Raw genomic sequence first — 20,579 nt, 5'->3', positions numbered from 1 at the left:
AATGATAGGAGAGGCCATGTGAGGATATTACAGAGCCAAGTGACTTGGTGTATAGCGAGAATAGGAGAGAGCCTAGAACTGAGCCCTGGGGGACACCAGTCGTGAGAGCACGTGGTGCGGAGGCAGATTCTCGCCACGCCACTTGGTAGGAGCGACCGGTCAGGTAGGACGCAATCCAAGACCCGGAGATGCCCAACTCGGAGAGGGTGGAGAGCAGGATCTGATGGTTCACAGTATCAAAGGCAGCAGACAGGTCTAGAAGGACAAGAGCAGAGGAGAGAGAGTTAGCTTTAGCAGTGCGGAGAGCCTCCGTGACACAGAGAAGAGCAGTCTCAGTTGAATGACCAGTCTTGAAACCTGACTGGTTTGGATCAAGAAGGTCATTCTGAGAGAGATAGCAAGAGAGTTGGCTAAAGACGGCACGCTCAAGAGTTTTGGAGAGAAAAGAAAGAAGGGATACTGGTCTGTAGTTGTTGACATCGGAGGGATCGAGTGTAGGTTTTTTGAGAAGGGGTGCAACTCTCGCCCTCTTGAAGACGCAAGGGACATAGCCAGCGGTCAAGGATGTGTTGATGAGCGAGGTGAGGTAAGGGAGAAGGTCACCGGAGATGGTCTGGAGAAGAGAAGAGGGGATAGGGTCAAGCGGGCAGGTTGTTGGGCGGCCGGCCGTCACAAGTCGCAAGGTTTCATCTGGAGAGAGGGGGGAGAAAGAAGTCAAAGCATAGGGTAGGGCAGTGTGAGCTTAGTTCAACTGTCAACTTACATATATGCTTTCTTAACTCCATTGTTTGTAAACAATGCAATTGTAAACAAACACTGTAAGCTTAAAAACATGATTAGGGCCTGGACTCTATCCATAGCACAGCACTGTGGACAGCTGACAATTTTCGTTTTCAATGCAGGCACATATCATGGGATCATAAGTAATACACAAATATCATGATATTATCATAAGGTGCAAGATTACATTTAAATAAAGTATTCTGCTAAAATCTGGGTAAAACATTTAAAGGATTGTGAGTCTTATTCCTTACATTTAGTAATTGCTTTCTTTTCTAAAATCTAGCAACCCAGTTGGCAGCAGGCTTGCCATCAAAAATGGAAACACTTGAGTTAATGAGGGGTACAAAGTACACAGTGTACAAACATTAGGAACACCTTCCTAATATTGAGTTGCACCCCTTTTTGCCCTCAGAACAGTCTCAATTTGTCGGACATGGACTCTACAAAGTGTCGAAAGCGTTCCGCAGGGTTGCTGGCCCGTGTTGACTCCAATTCTTCCTACAGTTGTGTCAAGTTGGCTGGATGTCCTTTGGGTGGTGGACCATTCTTGATACACATGGGAAACTGTTGAGCATGGAAAACCCAGCAGCGTTGCAGCTCTTGACACACTCAAATCGGTGCACCTGGCATCTACTACCGTACCCTGTTCAAAGGCACTTCAATATTTTGTCTTGCCCATTCACCCTCTGAATGGCACACATACACAATCCATGTCTCAATTGTCTCAAGGCTTAAAAATGATGATTTAACCTGTCTCCTCCCCTTCATCTACACTGATTGAAGTAGATTTAACAAGTGACATCATAGCTTCACCTGGATTCACCTGGTCAGTCTATGTCATGGAAAAAGCAGGTGTTCCTAATGTTCTGTGTACCCAGTGTATATTGTCAAATCAAATTAAATGTTATTTGCCACATGCGCCGAATACAACAGGTGTAGACATTACAGTGAAATGCTTACTTACAAGCCCTTAATCAACAATGCAGTTTTTTAAATAAAATAATAAAATAAAAAAGTGTTAAGTAAAAAATAGATAAGTAAAAAATAAAAGCAAATAACTAAAGAGCAGCAGTAAAATAAAATAACAGTTTGGAGGCTATATACAGGGGGGTACCAGTACATAGTCAATGTGCGGGGGCACCGGCTAGTCGAGGTAATTGGGTAATATGTACATGTGGGTAGAGTTAAAGTGACTATGCATAAATAATGAGCAGAGTAGCAGCAGCGTAAAAGAGGGGGATGGGGTGGGGGGGCAGTGCAAATAGTCCGGGTAGCCATGATTAGCTATTCAGGAGTCTTATGGCTTGGGGGTAGAAGCTGTTAAGAAGCCTTTTGGACCTAGACTTGGCATTCCGGTACCAATTGCCATGTGGTAGCAGAGAGAACAATCTATGACTAGGGTGGCTGGAGTCTTTGACAATTTTTAGGGCCTTCCTCTGACACCGCCTGGTATAGAGGTCCTGGATGGCAGGAAGCTTGGCCCCAGTGATGTACTGGGCCGTACGCACTACCCTCTGTAGTGCCTTGTGGTCGGAGGCCGAGCAGTTGCCATACCAGGCGGTGATGCAACCAGTCAGGATGCTCTCGATGGTGCAGCTGTAGAACTTTTTGAGGATCTGAGGACCCATGCCAAATCTTTTCAGTCTCCTGAGGGGGAATAGGCTTTGTCGTGCCCTCTTTACGACTGTCTTGGTGTGTTTGGACCATGATAGTTTGTTGGTGATGTGGACACCAAGGAACTTTAAGCTCTCAACCTGTTCCACTACAGCCCCGTCGATGAGAATGGGGCCGTGCTCAGTCCTCCTTTTTTTCCCCTGTAGTCCACAATCATCTCCTTTGTCTTGATCACGTTGAGGGAGAGGTTGTTGTCCTGGCACCAGACGGCCAGGTCTCTGACCTCCTCCCTATAGGCTTTCGCATCGTTGTCGGTGATCAGGCCTACCACTGTGTCGTCTGCAAACTTAATGATGGTGTTGGAGTCGTGCCTGGCCATGCAGTCATGGGTGAACAGGGAGTACAGAACGGGACTGAGCACGCACCCCTGAGGGGCCCCCGTGTTGAGGATCAGCGTGGCAGATGTGTTGTTACCTACCCTTACCACCTAGGGGCGGCCCGTCAGGAAGTCCAGGATCCAGTTGCAGAAGGAGGTGTTTAGTCCCAGGGTCCTTAACTTAGTGATGGGCTTTGAGGGCACTATGGTGTTGAACGCTGAGCTGTAGTCAATGAATAGCGTTCTCACGTAGGTGTTCCTCTTGTCCAGGTGGGAAAGGGCAGTGTGTAGTGCAATAGAGATTGCATCATCTGTGGGTCTAGGGTTTCTGGGATAATGGTGTTGATGTGAGCCATGACCAGCCTTTCAAAGCACTTCATGGCTACAGACGTGAGTGCTACGGGTCGGTAGTCATTTAGGCACGTTATCCTAGTGTCCTTGGGCACAGGGACTATGGTGGTCTGCTTGAAATATGTTGGTGTTACAGACTCAGTCATGTTGAAAATGTCAGTGACGACACTTTCCAGTTGGTCAAAGCATGCTCTGAGTACACATCCTGGTAATCCATCTGGCCCTGCGGCCTTGTGAATGTTGACCTGCTTAAAAGTCTTACTCACATCGGCTACAGAGAGCGTGATCACATAGTCATCTGGAACAGCTGATGCTCTCATGCATGCTTCAGTGTTGCTTGCCTCGAAGCGAGCATAGAAGAAGTTTAGCTTGTCTGGTAGGCTTGTGTCACTGGGCAGCTCGCGGCTGTGCTTCCCTTTGTAGTCTGTAATAGATTTCAAGCCCTGCCACATCCGACAAGTGTCAGAGCTGGTGTAGTACGATTCAATTTTAGTACTGTATTGACTCTTTGCCTGGTTGATGGTTCGTCGGAGGGCATAGCGGGATTTCTTTTAAGTGTCCGGGTTAGAGTCCCGCTCCTTGAAAGCGGCAGCTTTACCCTATAGCTCAGTGCGGATGTTGCCTGTAATCCATGGCTTCTGGTTGGGGTATGTACAGTCGTGGTCAAAGGTTTTGAGAATGACACAAATACTAATTTCTACAAAGTCTGCTGCCTCAGTTTTGATGATGGCAATTTGCATTTACTCCAGAATGTCATGAAGAGTGATCAGATTAATTGCAATTAATTGCAAAGTCCCTCTTTGCCATGAAAATGAACTTAATCCTCAAAAAACATTTCCACTGCATTTCAGCCCTGCCACAAAAGGACCAGCTGCCATCATGTCAGTGATTCTTTCGTTAACACAGGTGAGAGTGTTGACGAGGACAAGGCTGGAGATCACTCTGTCATGCTGATTGAGGTAGAATAACAGACTGGAAGCTTTAAAAGGAGGGTGGTGCTTGAAATCATTGTTCTTCCTCTGTTAACCATGGTTACCTGCAAGGAAACACGTGCCGTCATCATTGCTTTGCACAAAAAGGGCTTCACAGGCAAGGATATTGCTGCTAGTAAGATTGCACCTAAATCAACCATTTATCGGATCATCAACAACTTCAAGGAGAGAGGTTCAATTGCTGTGAAGAAGGCGTCAGGGCGCCCAAGAAAGTCCAGCAAGCACCAGGACCGTCTCCTAAAGTTGATTCAGCTGCGGGATCGGGGCACCACCAGTGTAGAGCTTGCTCAGGAATGGCAGCAGGCAGGTGTGAGTGCATCTGCACGCGCAGTGAGGCAAAGACTTTTGGAGGATGGCCTGGTGTCAAGAAGGGCAGCAAAGAAGCCACTTCTCTCCGGGAAAAATATCAGGGACAGACTGATATTCTGCAAAAGATACAGGGATTGAACTGCTGAGGACTGGGGTAAAGTCATTTTCTCTGATGAATCCCCTTTCCGATTGTTTGGGGCATCCGGAAAACACCTTGTCCGGAGAAGACAAGGTGAGCGCTACCATCAGTCCTGTGTCATGCCAACAGTAAAGCATCCTGAGACCATTCATGTGTGGGGTTGCAGAGGTCTTGAAAAAGAAGGGTCAACACTGCAACTATTGACTCTTTGCATAAACTTAATGTAATTGTCAATAAAAGCCTTTGACACTTATGGAATGCTTGTAATTATACTTCAGTATACCATCGTAACATCTGACAAATATTTCACAACACTGAAGCAGCGAGTGTTTGTTTGGAATCAGGAGGATATAGTTATGGTCAGATTTGCCAAATGGAGGGCGAGGGAGAGCTTTGTACGCGTCTCTGTGTGTGGAGTAAAGTTTTTTTCCCTTTGGTTGCACATTTAACATGCTGGATAAAAGCGTCTGCTAAATGGCATATTATTATTATTATGGTAGAAATTAGGTAGAACGGATTTAAGTTTCCCTGCATTAAAGTCCCCGGCCACTAGGAGCGCTGCCTCTGGATGAGCGTTTTCCTGTTTAGTTATGGCCTTATACAGCTCATTGAGTGCAATCTTAGTGCCAGCATCGGTTTGTGGTGGTAAATAGACAGCTACGAAAAATATAGATGAAAACTCTCTTGGTAAATAGTGTGGTCTACAGCTGATCATGAGATACTCTACCTCAGGCGAGCAAAACCTTGAGACTTCCTTAGTATTACATTTTGTGCACCAGCTGTTGTTTACAAATATACACAGACCGCCACCCCTTGTCTTACCGGAGTCAGCCGTTCTATCCTGCCGATGTAGCGTATATCCCACCAGCTGTATGTTATCCATGTCGTCGTTCAGCCACGACTCTGTGAAACATAAGATATTACAGTTTGTAATGACCCGTTGGTAGGATAACTTTAATCTTAGGTCGTCCAATTTGTTTTCAAATGATTGAACATTGGCTAATAGGACTGATGGAAGAGGCAGTTTACTCGCTCGCCGTCGGATCCTTACAAGGCACCCCGACCTACGTCCACGATATCTCTGTCTCTTTCTCATGCGAATGACGGGGATTTGGGCCTTGTCGGGTGTCTGTATGGTATCCTTCGCGTCCGACTCGTTGAAGAAAAAACTTTGTCCAGTCCAAGGTGAGTAATCGCTGTCCTGATATCGAGAAGCTCTTTTTGGTCATAAGAGACGGTGGCAGAAACATTATGTACAGAATAAATTACAAATAACGCGAAAAAACACACATAATAGTACAATTGGTTAGAGGGCTGTAAAACCGCAGCCATCTTCTCCGGCGCCATTTCTTGGAAGCAGGTGTTTCCACACAGGTGTGTTTCCTGAGTTAATTAACATCCCATCAGGCTTAGGCTCATGTATAACTTGATTGATAGCATGAAATGGCTTAGTAGCTAGTTATGAGGTTGGGAGATTGGGAACCTATCTAACGGGCTATCTAAAGCCAACTTCATAAAATGGTAGGTGGCTAGTATTACAGAGAAACAACAAAGCATTTTTGTTTAATTTATTCATCAAGAAGGAATCAATAGGCTACATAGCTTAATCAAATTCATTTACAAACATACCTCCTGCGAGTCCTGCCCATCACCGGCAGCTAAAATCAAATCAAACGCTGTGTATGTGACTACACTCTCTCCTCCTCCACTGGCCTATGGGCATGACGCCTCTTCACAGAGTACACACACGCACGTACACAGCCACTTTCTAACACAATTGCTCATTGTCTTTATCCCAAACACATACACTCACACTGACTCCACTTCACTCTCCCTCATGCATTTCTTTTGATCCACCTCCATCGTGCTCAGACATCCACACACATGCATGCACAGTCACACACACACACACACCATTTATGGGCTCTTGCTTCGCTCCTCTCCTGGCTTCTGGTATGCACTACTCTTTTTCTGCCCCAAAGGCAATTTGTGGGCCAACCAAGGAGCCTGTCAATTTTCACTGAGTGAAATTGAATCAGTACGTCCGACAAGGGCGTGTTGGCACATTCCCCCCTACACCTGAGGTTCTTATCTGATTCGCTTATTACCTTTTCCCTTATTCACTCAAAGATCCACCATAGATCACTTTCCTTCCACGGCCTACCTTATTCAATACAATGACCCCCAGAGAACACTGAACTTGGTTTCCGTTCAGTCAACACCCTTCTGAAATGTGAAAGTCACATAGTGCTGTGATGTTGCTGTACTGTATATAAATAGTAAGGTGGGTAGGAATAAACTGTGACCTTTATTATACCTGTGTTCGTTCTCTCTATCTCTCTCTTTCCCATTATCTCTCCTCCTCTCTTCCTGTCTCTCTCTCTTTCTATCTCTCTGTCTCTCTCTATCTCTGTCTTTCTCTCCATGTAACTCTCTCCATGTATCTCTCTTTTTCCTCCCCCACTGTCTGTCTCTCTCTCTCTTTCTCTCTCTCCCTCCCCCCTCTCTCTCAGCTCTGTTTAACCTCATCCCGGTGGGGCTGCGGGTGGTAGCCATCCAGGGGGTGAAGGCCGGCCTCTACGCAGCCATGAATGGAGAGGGCTTCCTCTACACCTCAGTGAGTCCTGCCTCTGCTACTCTGAAACCTGACTGACTCTGAGTGTGTGTGTGTGTGTGTTTGTTTTTGTGTGTTTGTGTGTGTGATTATATTCTAGATATATTAAAACTCGTTCTAGAAAAACGATTTAGTAACAGGTACTCTTGTTGTACTGTATAATACTGACTTAGTACTGTGGACCAAGTCAGTTTAGATTCGCTGTAGGTCTGCATTTGAACACTGGCTGTGTCCCAAATGGTACCCTATTACTACCTACATACACTCTTAGAAAAAAGGGTTCCAAAAGGGTTCTGAGGCTGTCCCCATAGGAGAACCCTTTTTGGTTCCAGGTAGAACCCTTTTTGGTTGCAGGTAGAACTCTTTTGGGTTCCATGTAGAACTCTCTGTGAGTAGGTTCTACCTGGAACCAAAAGGGGTTCTTCAAAGGGTTCTCCTTTGGGGAAAGCCAAATAACCCTTTTTGGTTCTAGATAGCACCTTTTAGATAGCACCCCATAGGGCTCTGGTCAAAAGTAGTGCTCTACATAGGGAATAGGGTGCCATTTGGGATGCAATCTGTGTCTCTTTTGGGTTATTTATGAATAATAACTATTTACTGTCTGCCTCAGTGAAGTCCTATCCTCTTTCGATCCCTGTTATCATCCTCCTTTCCATCCCTCATTTCTATCCGTTCCCTCCTTTTCTTCCTCTTCTCCTTCCTTTCCCTCCCTCCACTTCTCATGTTCCCTATTTCTCCACCTACGTTACCTTTTCTTCCTCCAGTCTGGTGGTATATAATCCTCTCTCATATTCATTAAGTGTCTCAGAGTAGGAATGCTGATCTATGATCAGTTTTTCTTTTAGATCATAATGAATCAGATTATTATGGACAGGGAGAACCTGATCTTAGATCAGCACTCCTACTCTGAGATGCTTGATAAAAACTGGCACAAATCTTCCCAGTTTGTTTTTGGGTCGTCCTCTGGGGACCATGAGAAATCGTACATATAATAACCGCTCTCCAAATTGATTTTATCAATGCTCTCTGACTATAATGCACTCACTGCATAATACACTCACTAAACAGATGTATCCTAGAGGTTTGGAAGATACCTCTAGGAACTCTGTGAAATGTTGGGGTTAAGTGGGTTAAAATCATCCTCAAAGTCACAGAGGGTGCAGAATTTTGGCACTTTAGCAAGTCTTTATTCATATTAAAAATGTAATTCTCCATGTGGACTATGTAAAAGGGCAGTAATATACCAGTCTTTTAAAATTCAGTATTTGTGCACAATTTCTACTTAAAATATCAAAGGGATGAAAAAGGCACTCTTTTTTTTTTTGTGGAAGGACCCAGGAACCAAAAGGGAAAAGTGTGAATGTGTGGTGCGATCCTGTTGATTGCTGTCTTGCTTGTTATACTGAGGTGTTGTTGTCGGGGTGTTCGTTTTTTTGTTGTTTTACTTGATCAAGATCTATGGCTGAGGAAATAAATGACCTTTTATAGCTACAGTTTCCTACCGCTACATTTGCGTTATATAATGTCATAAGTGTGACAGTGGTGTTATCAGGAGGATGAGCCATTTCTTATTTTAATTAAATTTTTAGGGGGTAGATCAGCTTTAATATTGCAGATAGATTGTAACTTCCATCAATGTAATTGTCTGCATCACTTCCAATCCCCCATGTGTTTTTTTCTCGCATATATATATATATATATATATATATATATATATATATATATATATATATATTAATATATATACTTACATACATACACACATACACACATACACATTTCAAGGCCTACCTTCAAACTCAGTGCCTCTTTGCTTGACATCATTGGAAAATCTAAAGAAATCAGCCAAGACCTCAGATTTTTTTTTGTAGACCTCCAGAAGTCTGGTTCATCCTTGGGAGCAATTTCCAAATGCCTGAAGGTACCACGTTCATACAGTGGGGAAAAAAAGTATTTAGTCAGCCACCAATTGTGCAAGTTCTCCCACTTAAAAAGATGAGAGAGGCCTGTAATTTTCATCATAGGTACACGTCAACTATGACAGACAAATTGAGAAAAAAAAATCCAGAAAATCCCATTGCAGGATTTTTAATGAATTTATTTGCAAATTATGGTGGAAAATAAGTATTTGGTCACCTACAAACAAGCAAGATTTCTGGCTCTCACAGACCTGTAACTTCTTCTTTAAGAGGCTCCTCTGTCCTCCACTCGTTACCTGTATTAATGGCACCTGTTTGAACTTGTTATCAGTATAAAAGACACCTGTCCACAACCTCAAACAGTCACACTCCAAACTTCACAATGGCCAAGACCAAAGAGCTGTCAAAGGACACCAAAAACAAAATTGTAGACCTGCACGAGGCTGGGAAGAATGAATCTGCAATAGGTAAGCAGCTTGGTTTGAAGAAATCAACTGTGGGAGCAATTATTAGGAAATGGAAGACATACAAGACCACTGATAATCTCCCTCGATCTGGGGCTCCACGCAAGATCTCACCCCGTGGGGTCAAAATGATCACAAGAACGGTGAGCAAAAATCCCAGAACCACACGGGGGACCTAGTGAATGACCTGCAGAGAGCTGGGACCAAGTAACAAAGCCAACCATCAGTAACACACTACGCCGCCAGGGACTCAAATCCTGCAGTGCGAGACGTGTCCCCCTGCTTAAGCCAGTACATGTCCAGGCCCGTCTGAAGTGCATTTGGATGATCCAGAAGAGGATTGGGAGAATGTCATATGGTCAGATGAAACCAAAATAGAACTTTTTGGTAAAAAACTCAACTCGTCATGTTTGGAGGACAAAGAATGCTGAGTTGCATCCAAAAGAACACCATACCTACTGTGAAGCATGGGGTTGGAAACATCATGCTTTGGGGCTGTTTTTCTGCAAAGGGACCAGGACGACTGATCCGTGTAAAGGAAAGAATGAATGGGGCCATGTATCGTGAGATTTTGAGTGAAACCCTCCTTCCATCAGCAAGGGCATTGAAGATGAAACGTGGCTGGGTCTTTCAGCATGACAATGATCCCAAACACACCGCCCGGCAACGCAAGGAGTGGCTTCGTAAGAAGCATTTCAAGGTCCTGGAGTGGCCTAGCCAGTCTCCAGATCTCAACCCCATAGAAAATCTTTGGAGGGAGTTGAAAGTCTGTGTTGCCCAGCGACAGCCCCAAAACATCACTGCTCTAGAGGAGATCTGCATGGAGGAATGGGCCAAAATACCAGCAACAGTGTGTGAAAACCTTGTGAATACTTACAGAAAACGTTTGACCTGTGTCATTGCCAACAAAGGGTATATAACAAAGTATTGAGAAACTTTTGTTATTGGCCAAATACTTATTTTCCACCATCATATGCCAATAAATTCATAAAAAATCCTACAATGTGATTTTCTGGATTTTTTTTCCTCATTTTGTCTGTCATAGTTGACGTGTACCTATGATGAAAATTACAGGCCTCTCTCATCTTTTTAAGTGGGAGAACTTGCACAATTGGTGGCTGACTAAATACTTTTTTTCCCCACTGTATGTACAAACAATAGTATGCAAGTATAAACACCATGGGACCACACAGCCGTCATACCGCTCACGAAGGAGACGCGTTCTGTCTCCTAGAGAAAAGTGCAAATCAATCCCAGAACAACAGCAAAGGACCTTGTGAAGATGCTGGAGGAAACAGGTACAAAAGTATCTATATCCACAGTAAAATTAGTCCTATATCGACATAACCTGAAAGGCCGCTCAGCAAGGAAGAAGACACTGCTCCAAAACCACCATAAAAAAGCCAGACTACGGTTTGCAACTGCACATGGGGACAAAGATCGTACTTTTTGGAGAAATGTCCTCTGGTCTGATGAAACAAAAATAGAACTGTTTGGCCATAATGACCATTGTTATGTTGGAGGAAAAAGGGGGATGTTTGCAATCTGAAGAACACCATCCCAACCGTGAACCACAGGGGTGGCAGCATCATGCTGTGGGGGTGCTTTGCTGCAGGAGGGACTGGTACACTTCACAAAATAGATGGCATCATGAGGAATGCCTGGCGAAAACCAAACTCTGCAATCCACAGTAAGAACATCAAACCAAAGGTCAAGCATGGTGGTGGTGGTGTGATGGTTTGGGGATGCTTTGCTGCCTCAGGACCTGGACGACTTGCCTTAATAGAAGGAACCATGAATTCTGCTCTGTATCAGAGAATTCTACAGGAGAATGTCAGACCATCCGTCTGTGAGCTGAAGCTGAAGCGCAGCTGGGTCATGCAGCAAGACAATGATCCAAAACACACAATCAAGTCTACATGAAAATTGCTGAAAAGCAACAAATTGGAAGTTTTGGAATGGCCTAGTCAAAGTCCAGACCTAATCCTAATTGAGATGTTGTGGCAGGACTTGAAACGAGCAGTTCATGCTTGAAAACCCACACGTCACTGAGTTAAAACAGCGACGTGAGAGACTGATCAACAACTACAGGTAGCATTTGGTTGGAATCATTGCAGCTAAAGGTGGCACAACCAGTTATTGAGTGTAAGGGGGCAATTACTTTTTCACACAGGGGAATTGGGTGTTGCGTAACTTTGTTTATGAAATAAATATGTAATTGTTGTGTTATTTGTTCACCTATGTTCCCTTTATCTAATATTAGGTTTTGGTTGAAGATCTGATAACATTCAGTATCACAAATATGCAAAAGTAGAGAATTAGAAAGGGGGCAAATACTTTTTCATAGCACTGTATTTGCATTGCTACTAAGTAACCCTCCAATTGTTCTCCACTAATTCCCCCGCTAAAGCCCCTCCCCATCCCAAATTGGGCCGTCATCCCAGTGATCGACATACCACCCCCGTCCCCCCGGATCCCTAGGCCCCCGAGAGGCCAGGAACCATCCATCGAAAACAGCACACAGTGCCACCCACAATACCGAAGCAGGTCAACTGCCAAAAGCATTTCCAATGCTCTCACCTCAAAATATAAATATATATAATAATAGCTATATTTTAAATATATATATATATATATATATATATATATATATATATATATATATGCTATTAAAAAATATATATATATATATATATATACACACACAGTGGGGAGAAGAAGTATTTGATACACTGCCGATTTTGCAGGTTTTCCTACTTACAAAGCATGTAGAGGTCTGTAATTTTTATCATAGGTACACTTCAACTGTGAGAGACGGAATCTAAAAGAAAAATACAGAAAATCACATTGTATGATTTGTAAGTAATTAATTTGCATTTTATTGCATGACATAAGTATTTGATACATCAGAAAAGCAGAACTTAATATTTGGTACAGAAACCTTTGTTTGCAATTACAGAGATCATACGTTTCCTGTAGGTCTTGACCAGGTTTGCACACACTGCAGCAGGGATTTTGGCCCACTCCTCCATACATACCTTCTCCAGATCCTTCAGGTTTCGGGGCTGTCGCTGGGCAAAATGGACTTTCAGCTCCCTCCAAAGATTTTCTATTGGGTTCAGGTCTGGAGACTGGCTAGGCCACTCCAGGACCTTGAGATGCTTCTTACGGAGCCACTCCTTAGTTGCCCTGGCTGTATGTTTCGGGCCGTTGTCATGCTGGAAGACCCAGCCACGACCCATCTTCAATGCTCTTACTGAGGGAAGGAGGTTGTTGGCCAAGATCTCGCGATACATGGCCCCATCCATCCTCCCCTCAATACGGTGCAGTCATCCTGTCCCCTTTGCAGAAAAGCATCCCCAAAGAATGATGTTTCCACCTCCATGCTTCACGGTTGGGATGGTGTTCTTGGGGTTGTACTCATCCTTCTTCTTCCTCCAAACACGGCGAGTGGAGTTTAGACCAAAAAGCTCTATTTTTGTCTCATCAGACCACATGACCTTCTCCCATTCCTCCTCTGGATCATCCAGATGGTCATTGGCAAACTTCAGACGGGCCTGGACATGCGCTGGCTTGAGCAGGGGGACCTTGCGTGCGCTGCAGGATTTTAATCCATGACGGCGTAGTGTGTTACTAATGGTTTTCTTTGAGACTGTGGTCCCAGCTCTCTTCAGGTCATTGACCAGGTCCTGCCGTGTAGTTCTGGGCTGATCCCTCACCTTCCTCATGATCATTGATGCCCCACGAGGTGAGATCTTGCATGGAGCCCCAGACCGAGGGTGATTGACCGTCATCTTGAACTTCTTCCATTTTCTAATAATTGCGCAAACAGTTGTTGCCTTCTCACCAAGCTGCTTGCCTATTGTCCTGTAGCCCATCCCAGCCTTGTGCAGGTCTACAATTTTATCCCTGATGTCCTTACACAGCTCTCTGGTCTTGGCCATTGTGGAGAGGTTGGAGTCTGTTTGATTGAGTGTGTGGACAGGTGTCTTTTATACAGGTAACGAGTTCAAACAGGTGCAGTTAATACAGGTAATGAGTGGAGAACAGGAGGGCTTCTTAAAGAAAAACTAACAGGTCTGTGAGAGCCGGAATTCTTACTGGTTGGTAGGTGATCAAATACTTATGTCATGCAATAAAATGCAAATTAATTACTTAAAAATCATACAATGTGATTTTCTGGATGTTTGTTTTAGATTCCATCTCTCACAGTTTAAGTGTACCTATGATAAAAATTACAGACCTCTACATGCTTTGTAAATAGGAAAACCTGCAAAATCGGCAGTGTATCAAATACCTGTTCTCCCCACTGTATATCTGACCAAATTATGAAAAACAAATGTAATTTTGAATTCCTTAAAGTGAGTGTGGAAGAGGTGAAGAAATGAACAATGACAAGCCACCGGGGTCTGAAAACTTGGATGGAAAAGTACTGAGGATAATACCGGACGATATTGCCACACCTATTTGCCATATTTTCAATTTAAGCCTACTAGAATGTGTGTGCCCCCAGGCTTGGAGGGAAGCAAAAGTCATTCCGCTACCTAAGAATAGTAAAGCCCCCTTTACTGACTCAAATAGCCAACCAATTAGCCTGTTACCAACCCTTAATACACTATTGGAAAAATGTATGTTTGACCAGATACAATGCTATTTCACAGTAAACAAATTGACAACAGACTTTCAGCATGCTTATAGAGAAGGACATTCAACAAACACAGCACTTACACAGATGACTGATGTTTGGCTGAGAGAAATTGATGATAAAAAGATTGTGGGAGCTGTTTTGTTAGACTTCAGTGCGGCTTTTGACATTATTGATCATAGTCTGCTGCTGGAAAAACATATGTGTTATGGCTTTACACCCCCTGCTATAATGTGGATAAAGATTTACTTGTCTAACAGAACACAGAGGGTGTTCTTTAATGGAAGCCTCTCCAACATAATCCAGGTAGAATCAGGAATTCCCCAGGGTAGCTGTCTAGGCCCGTTACTTTTTTCAATCTTTACTAATGACATGCCACTGGCATTGAGTAAAGCCAGAGTGTCTATGTATGCGGATGACTCAACACTATACATGTCAGCTACTACAGCGACTGAAATGACTGCAACACTTAACAAAGATTTGCAGTTAGTTTCAGAGTGGGTGGCAAGGAATAAATTAGTCCTAAATATTTCTAAAACTAAAAGCATTGTATTTGGAACAAATCATTCACTAAACTCCAAACCTCAACTAAATCTTGTAATAAATAATGTGGAGATTGAGCAAGTTGAGGTGACTAAACTGCTAGGAGTAACCCTGGATTGTAAACTGTCATGGTCAAAACATATTGATATAACATTAGCTAAGATGGGGAGAAGCGCAACTCTACCTTCTTAACAGCACTATCAACAAGGCAGGTCCTACAGGCTCTAGTTTTATCGCACCTGGACTACTGTTCAGTCGTGTGGTCAGGTGCCACAAAGAGGGACTTAGGAAAATTGCAATTGGCTCAAAACAGGGCAGCACTGCTGGCCCTTGGATGTACACAGAGAGCAAACATGTCAATCTCTCCTGGCTCAAAGTGGAGGAGAGATTGACTTTATCACTGCTTGTGTTTGAGAGAGGTGTTGACATGTTGAAAGCATTGAGCTGTCTGTTTTGAACGACTGGCACACAGCTCACACACCCATGCATACCCCACAAGCCATGCCACCAGAGGTCTCTTCACAGTCCCCAAGTCCAGAACAGACTATGGGAGGCGCACAGTACTACATAGAGCCATGACTACATGGAACTCTATTTCACATCAGGAAGCAGGCAGTAGAATCAGATTTAAAAAAACAGATAAAAATACACCTTATGGAACATCGGGGACTCTGAAGCAACACAAACATAGGCACAGACACATGTATACACACACGATAACATAAGCTCTATACACACACGTACTCATGGATTTTGTGTTGTAGATATGTGGTAGTGGAGTAGGGGCCTGAGGGCACACACTTAGTGTGCTGTGAAATCTGTTATGGATTTAATGTTTTTTAAATGTATAACTGCCTTCATTTTGCTGGACCCCAGGAAAAGTATCTGATGCCTTGGCAGCAGCTAATGGGGACCCATAATAAATACAAATACAAATGGTTCAATAATTGAAATGACCATTATTCCCAGATCCCAGACTGTAGCCCACCCATCAACTCAAGATGGCACTTTGTATCCATTCACTGATTGTTATAATATACTGCAAAATTCACCTGCGCTCTGTAGACTGGTCTTCCTTTGCTGTCTAACCCTTCTGGGACACCTGTCACCATCTGATCCTGCTAAGACACGATGAGCATAGTGTTGTGTACTGACTGTGCACCATGACAGTGTAGCCTGTAGAGCTGCTTATACCATGTCAGTGTAAAAAGTAGGGAATAAGCTAGGGAAATTGACAGATCAATAATGTTACATTGCTATACCGAATCTAATAAAAACTCACATCGCGCTGTCAGAAAACATACGAATATTGGTCTTCAATTGTTTGGCCGCTGGCTTCATCATTTAATTCAGGTCTAGTGTGATTGAGGCAAAAATAATAGCTAAAGTTAGTGAGCTAGCTAGGGGGTGAATACATATGCATGCACCACTTAAAAAAAAATTAATAATAATAATAATAATAATCATTATTTTGTGTATGTCCATTACATGAAATCCAAATAAAAATCCATTTAAATTACAGGTTGTAATGCAACAAAATAGGAAAAACGCCAAGAGGGATGAATACTTTTGCAAGGCACTGTTCATCAGTCAAATAAAGAGTAGGCATATTATTATATTATATTATTATATATTATTATTACAACACGCAGACAGCAGCACCGTGCCTTTCATATGCTTTGCCTTCACACAGCATGTCCGCACGCTCTGCGGTGTCCGTGTGGTCCTAAATCCAGCCGAACAGCCTACCCGACCGCTCTGAGGCGTCCGCATGGTCCGATGCTGCTTTTAGTATCACAGTGCAATGATAAAACAGGGTGGGACACAAATGCTATTTTAGAATGTGGGGGGGTCTATGACGTTAGCTAATATGGTGACAACGATGTAGGCTGTGTGTAGAGGTTAGCGGTTATGGTATGTCTTGGAAAGTTTTTTTGCCTGGTCACAGACAGCTGTTGGATTATGCACTGAAAAGGTGAGAGGAGGAGAGCGCGTAGATGCGAGAAGGAATTATACAATGAGCAAACTATCATGCTGTTTGTATGTGGTTGCTATGAAAGTAAACTGTGTTTGCGGTGATCAGGGGTGTATTAATTCCGCCGATTCTGTTGAAAAACGTTTCTTAAACGGAAGCAAACGGAACGAAACGGGGATAAACATACCTGAATTTGTCCAAAAGAAACTCTCGTTTGCAACTGTTGGACTAATGATTACACCCTAGATCAGCTAGATTCAGGCAAGAGTGTGTCAGGTGGTATTGAATGTGTCACTGTCTATCACCTTGATTACTAAATTATTTCTCTCGACCTGTGCACCTACGTTGTAGGGTAAATTGTAGCAACCTCCAATATGCTGTAATAGAAATAAGTCCATGCTCATTTAAAAACAAATCGTCCTCCATCATCTTAAACGGCACCGACCGCCACTGTAGACAATGTACATTTTTATTCATTAATGTGATCTTTTATCCGAATAGAGTGATTTGGGTTGGGAGGTCAGATGGTGATATAAAAAGTAATGACCCTTGACTAAAGTTCACTGTCTATTTCATCGCTATATTCTCTACTTTTCCTTTTCCATCCCTCAATTTCCCACTGCTCTCCCTCCCGCTCTTCTCCCACTGTCCTCCACGCTGTCTTCCTCACAAAAACATCCCTCAGGGCTCAAGGAAACATTACCATCTGCTGAAATAATGGAGGGGTGATTGTAGAAATAATGTTGTCAAATTGAATTTCTGGAAACATTAAACGTGGCGATCTCTGTCTTTTCGTCCATGTCTACAGCATGTGTCAGGTAGGTGTGTGTGTGTGTGTGTGTGTGTAGACACAACTTGAGGTGTTTTGTGCTCTGATTAATCACATTCTCCACCCTGTCCACCTGTACACAGCTCGAGGGTACTATGACACAATGGCACAGTCATCCAATTCCAAGGCCTGAAAAAAATGAGAAATCTAGACCAAATGTTACTCTCTGTAAGTGTAGTATGACGTACACTCTTAGAAAAAAGGGTTCCAAAAGGGTTCTTCGGCCGTCCCCGTAGGATAACCCTTTTTGGGTCCAGGTTGAACTATTTTGGGTTCCATTTAGAACCCTCTGTGAAAAGGGTCCTACATGGAACCCAAAAGGGTTCTCCTATGGGGACAGCCGAAGAACCCTTTTAGGTTCCAGATAGCACCTTTTTTTCTAAGAGTGTAGGATCTTTTAGAGGTCGACTTGGATTATTCTGCTCAAACTCCATCATTGTATTGGATTTTATACATAACCAACCTGTTGTACGCAGTGGACAGCGATGTAGGTAGAAATGGGGAGGATGTGCTCATTGTGATGTCTGGATGGAATGTAATGTAATCATAGTAAACACCCATAGCCCAACCTCTTAATTTCTTCCATCAACAGCCTCCACTGGTAACAGGCAAAAACCTGACATAACGTAAAATCAAAGTCCATTTTTGGTTGATATTTATTTGAGTTGTCAACAAACGTGAATTCTACTTGAAATAAACAAAACCTTAATCCTGTCATTGATTTGTGGTGGACGGGGTTAAAATTAGTCTACGTTGACAACTTTTTTTGCGTTTTCAACCAAAAATCCCATCGATATTCAATGTATTTTAAAACCGGTGGGCTATCTCTCTGAACATTGTACTACCTGATCTCAAGTCTTGTCTTCCTCTCTTTGTTCATCAGGACTTGTTCACAGTAGAGGCGAAATTCAAGGAGTCTGTGTTTGAGAACTACTACGTCATCTACTCATCGACGCTGTACCGGCAGCATGAGTCTGGCAGGGCCTGGTACCTGGGCCTCAACAAGGACGGCATGGTCATGAAGGGCAACCGGGTGAAGAAGACCAAGCCCTCCTCACACTTTGTGCCCAGACCCATCGAAGGTGAGACCGAAACACCCTCTGGCTGCCAGCCAGCCACACTCAGGGCTGGATTCAAATGCAACACCTGCCAAAAGTCAAGTCAAGGTTTATTTAAAATGCCAGAGTCATAACACACTTTTACAAGCCATAGCTGTGTTAATGAAGTGTCTTTGTACTTTGTTTATAAATTACCCAGCAGGCCAAAATTGTCATGAGACATTATAATGACATATTCTGGTTGGGGTAATGTCAGATTGCCAGATTACAAGAATTATGTTTGTTTGAGAAGACCTCAATGTGTGTTTGATAGATTTGAGTCCTCAGACACAGGTACCCAGATAATCCATTAAAGTTTGAGAAGCTAAATAACTTTCTTGGTACTGGGAGGCAGGGTTGGGGTCAATTTTATTTGAAGTCACGCAATTCAGGAAGTGATTTGAAATAAATAGCTTCTCCTTTTCAGTTTATTGAGAAATCATTGAAAATGTATGCCCTTTTTTCAATTATCGAATTGGAATTTCAGTTTATTTCATGAGTTGACTGACTTCAATTCAAATCGACCCCAACCCTGCTGGGGGGCAAATGTAGGTTCTAATGTTGCTGAACCTCTCAATTAATCTCCTCTGTTTTTTGTCTCTCTCTCTTACTTCCTTTATCTCTCTCTCTGTCTCTCTGTCTCTCTGTCTCTCTGTCTCTCTGTCTCTCTGTCTCTCTCTCTCTCTCTCTCTCTCTCTCTCTCTCTCTCTCTCTCTCTCTCTCTCTCTCTCTCTCTCTCTCTCTCTCTCTCTCTCTCTCTCTCTCTCTCTCTCTCTCTCTCTCTCTCTCCCCATATCTCTTTACTATACTGTATAAATATCCCATCTCTCTCACTCCTCTTCGCTCTCTACCTCCCTCCCTCTCTCCATCGCTCTTTTTTTCTCACTTGCCACGCTCCCCTGCCCTTTCTGCAGTTTGCATGTACAAAGAGCCATCGCTGCATGACATCGAGGAGAAGGGCCGCTCACGGAAAAACTCAGGGACTGAGGCTCCCGCTCTCCTGAACGGAGGAGAAAAAGTGGTGGGGCAGGACTCCACAGAGCAGGATGGCGGCTCATAGCCTGCACATCGCCCCACGGATTTCTTACACCTTGTTTAACGACAACAACAACGATGATAAACGACAACAACAACAACAAACAACAACAACAACACAATTGAAAAAAATTCTTGCCTGTGAAATATTTTAGAAAAAAAGGGGGGAAATATTTTAAAATCAGGACATTGAATTGACATTTTATGCAAAAGCCTGATACGAGTGTGGCACCAGGGAGTTCATCCTCCTCATCATGACAATGTCAATGTTTCAAAGTCGAGCTCTAAAATAAGCTTTAAACCATGGTAGTTCACACACGTTGATTTTATGAATGCAACAGCACTTTCACTTACTTCTTTGTGTTGTTATAATCATGAATAAGAATTGTATTGTAATTCATTTAGGGCTCTATTCAATCAGACAAGCTTTAGTCGACATCCGCAAAGCGGTTGTTTTGGCGGTGTCGGAGGTGGAACTGTGTTAGAGCTGTGAAATCGACAAGAGGCTCCTGGCATTATACCTAAAACAGACATTGCCAAAAAGAGAAATCCATGCAGCCTTGTTTACAAGTTCGAACACTGTAATGTGAGATGTAATCTACACCTCGATTAGGCTGATAGAAATCCTTATAATTTTGTTTAATGATTTTAAATTTGAGCGTCATTATTTCTATATAGCCTACACTTTCTCATTCTGAACTCGGGTGTTGGCTTCGTAACAATGATCAAGAGCAGCTGCTCACCGATTTGACAGCTCCAACGTAGTTACACCGCTGACACTGCCAAAACATCAGCTATGTTTTGGCTATCGCCGGTTAACGCTTGATCTGATAGAATCTAGGCCTAAGACTCTTTCCCCCCTCCCTCCTATCATTACGATCATTTTCCTTTTGG

The 20,579-nt window shown here is 43.3% G+C and overlaps 1 protein-coding gene across 3 annotated transcripts in view; it reads left to right on the top strand.

The window, feature by feature from the left end:
• Positions 1-20,307, top strand: part of LOC121562048 (fibroblast growth factor 12-like) — a 141,154-nt gene extending 120,847 nt beyond the window's left edge. For all 3 annotated transcript variants that reach the window (XM_041874451.1, XM_041874445.2, XM_041874439.2), the window contains exons 3-5: positions 7,078-7,181; positions 18,437-18,635; positions 19,565-20,307. In XM_041874451.1, coding sequence (XP_041730385.1) covers positions 7,078-7,181; positions 18,437-18,635; positions 19,565-19,710 — 449 coding nt within the window. In that variant the 3' untranslated portion in view covers positions 19,711-20,307. The remainder of the gene's footprint in view (positions 1-7,077; positions 7,182-18,436; positions 18,636-19,564) is intronic.
• Positions 20,308-20,579: the final 272 nt, after the last annotated feature.

This window comes from Coregonus clupeaformis, chromosome 5 (genome assembly GCF_020615455.1).
Source record: "Coregonus clupeaformis isolate EN_2021a chromosome 5, ASM2061545v1, whole genome shotgun sequence".
In the NCBI taxonomy this organism is placed as follows: Eukaryota; Metazoa; Chordata; class Actinopteri; order Salmoniformes; family Salmonidae; genus Coregonus; species Coregonus clupeaformis.
This window is presented reverse-complemented; position numbering and strand designations above follow the sequence as displayed.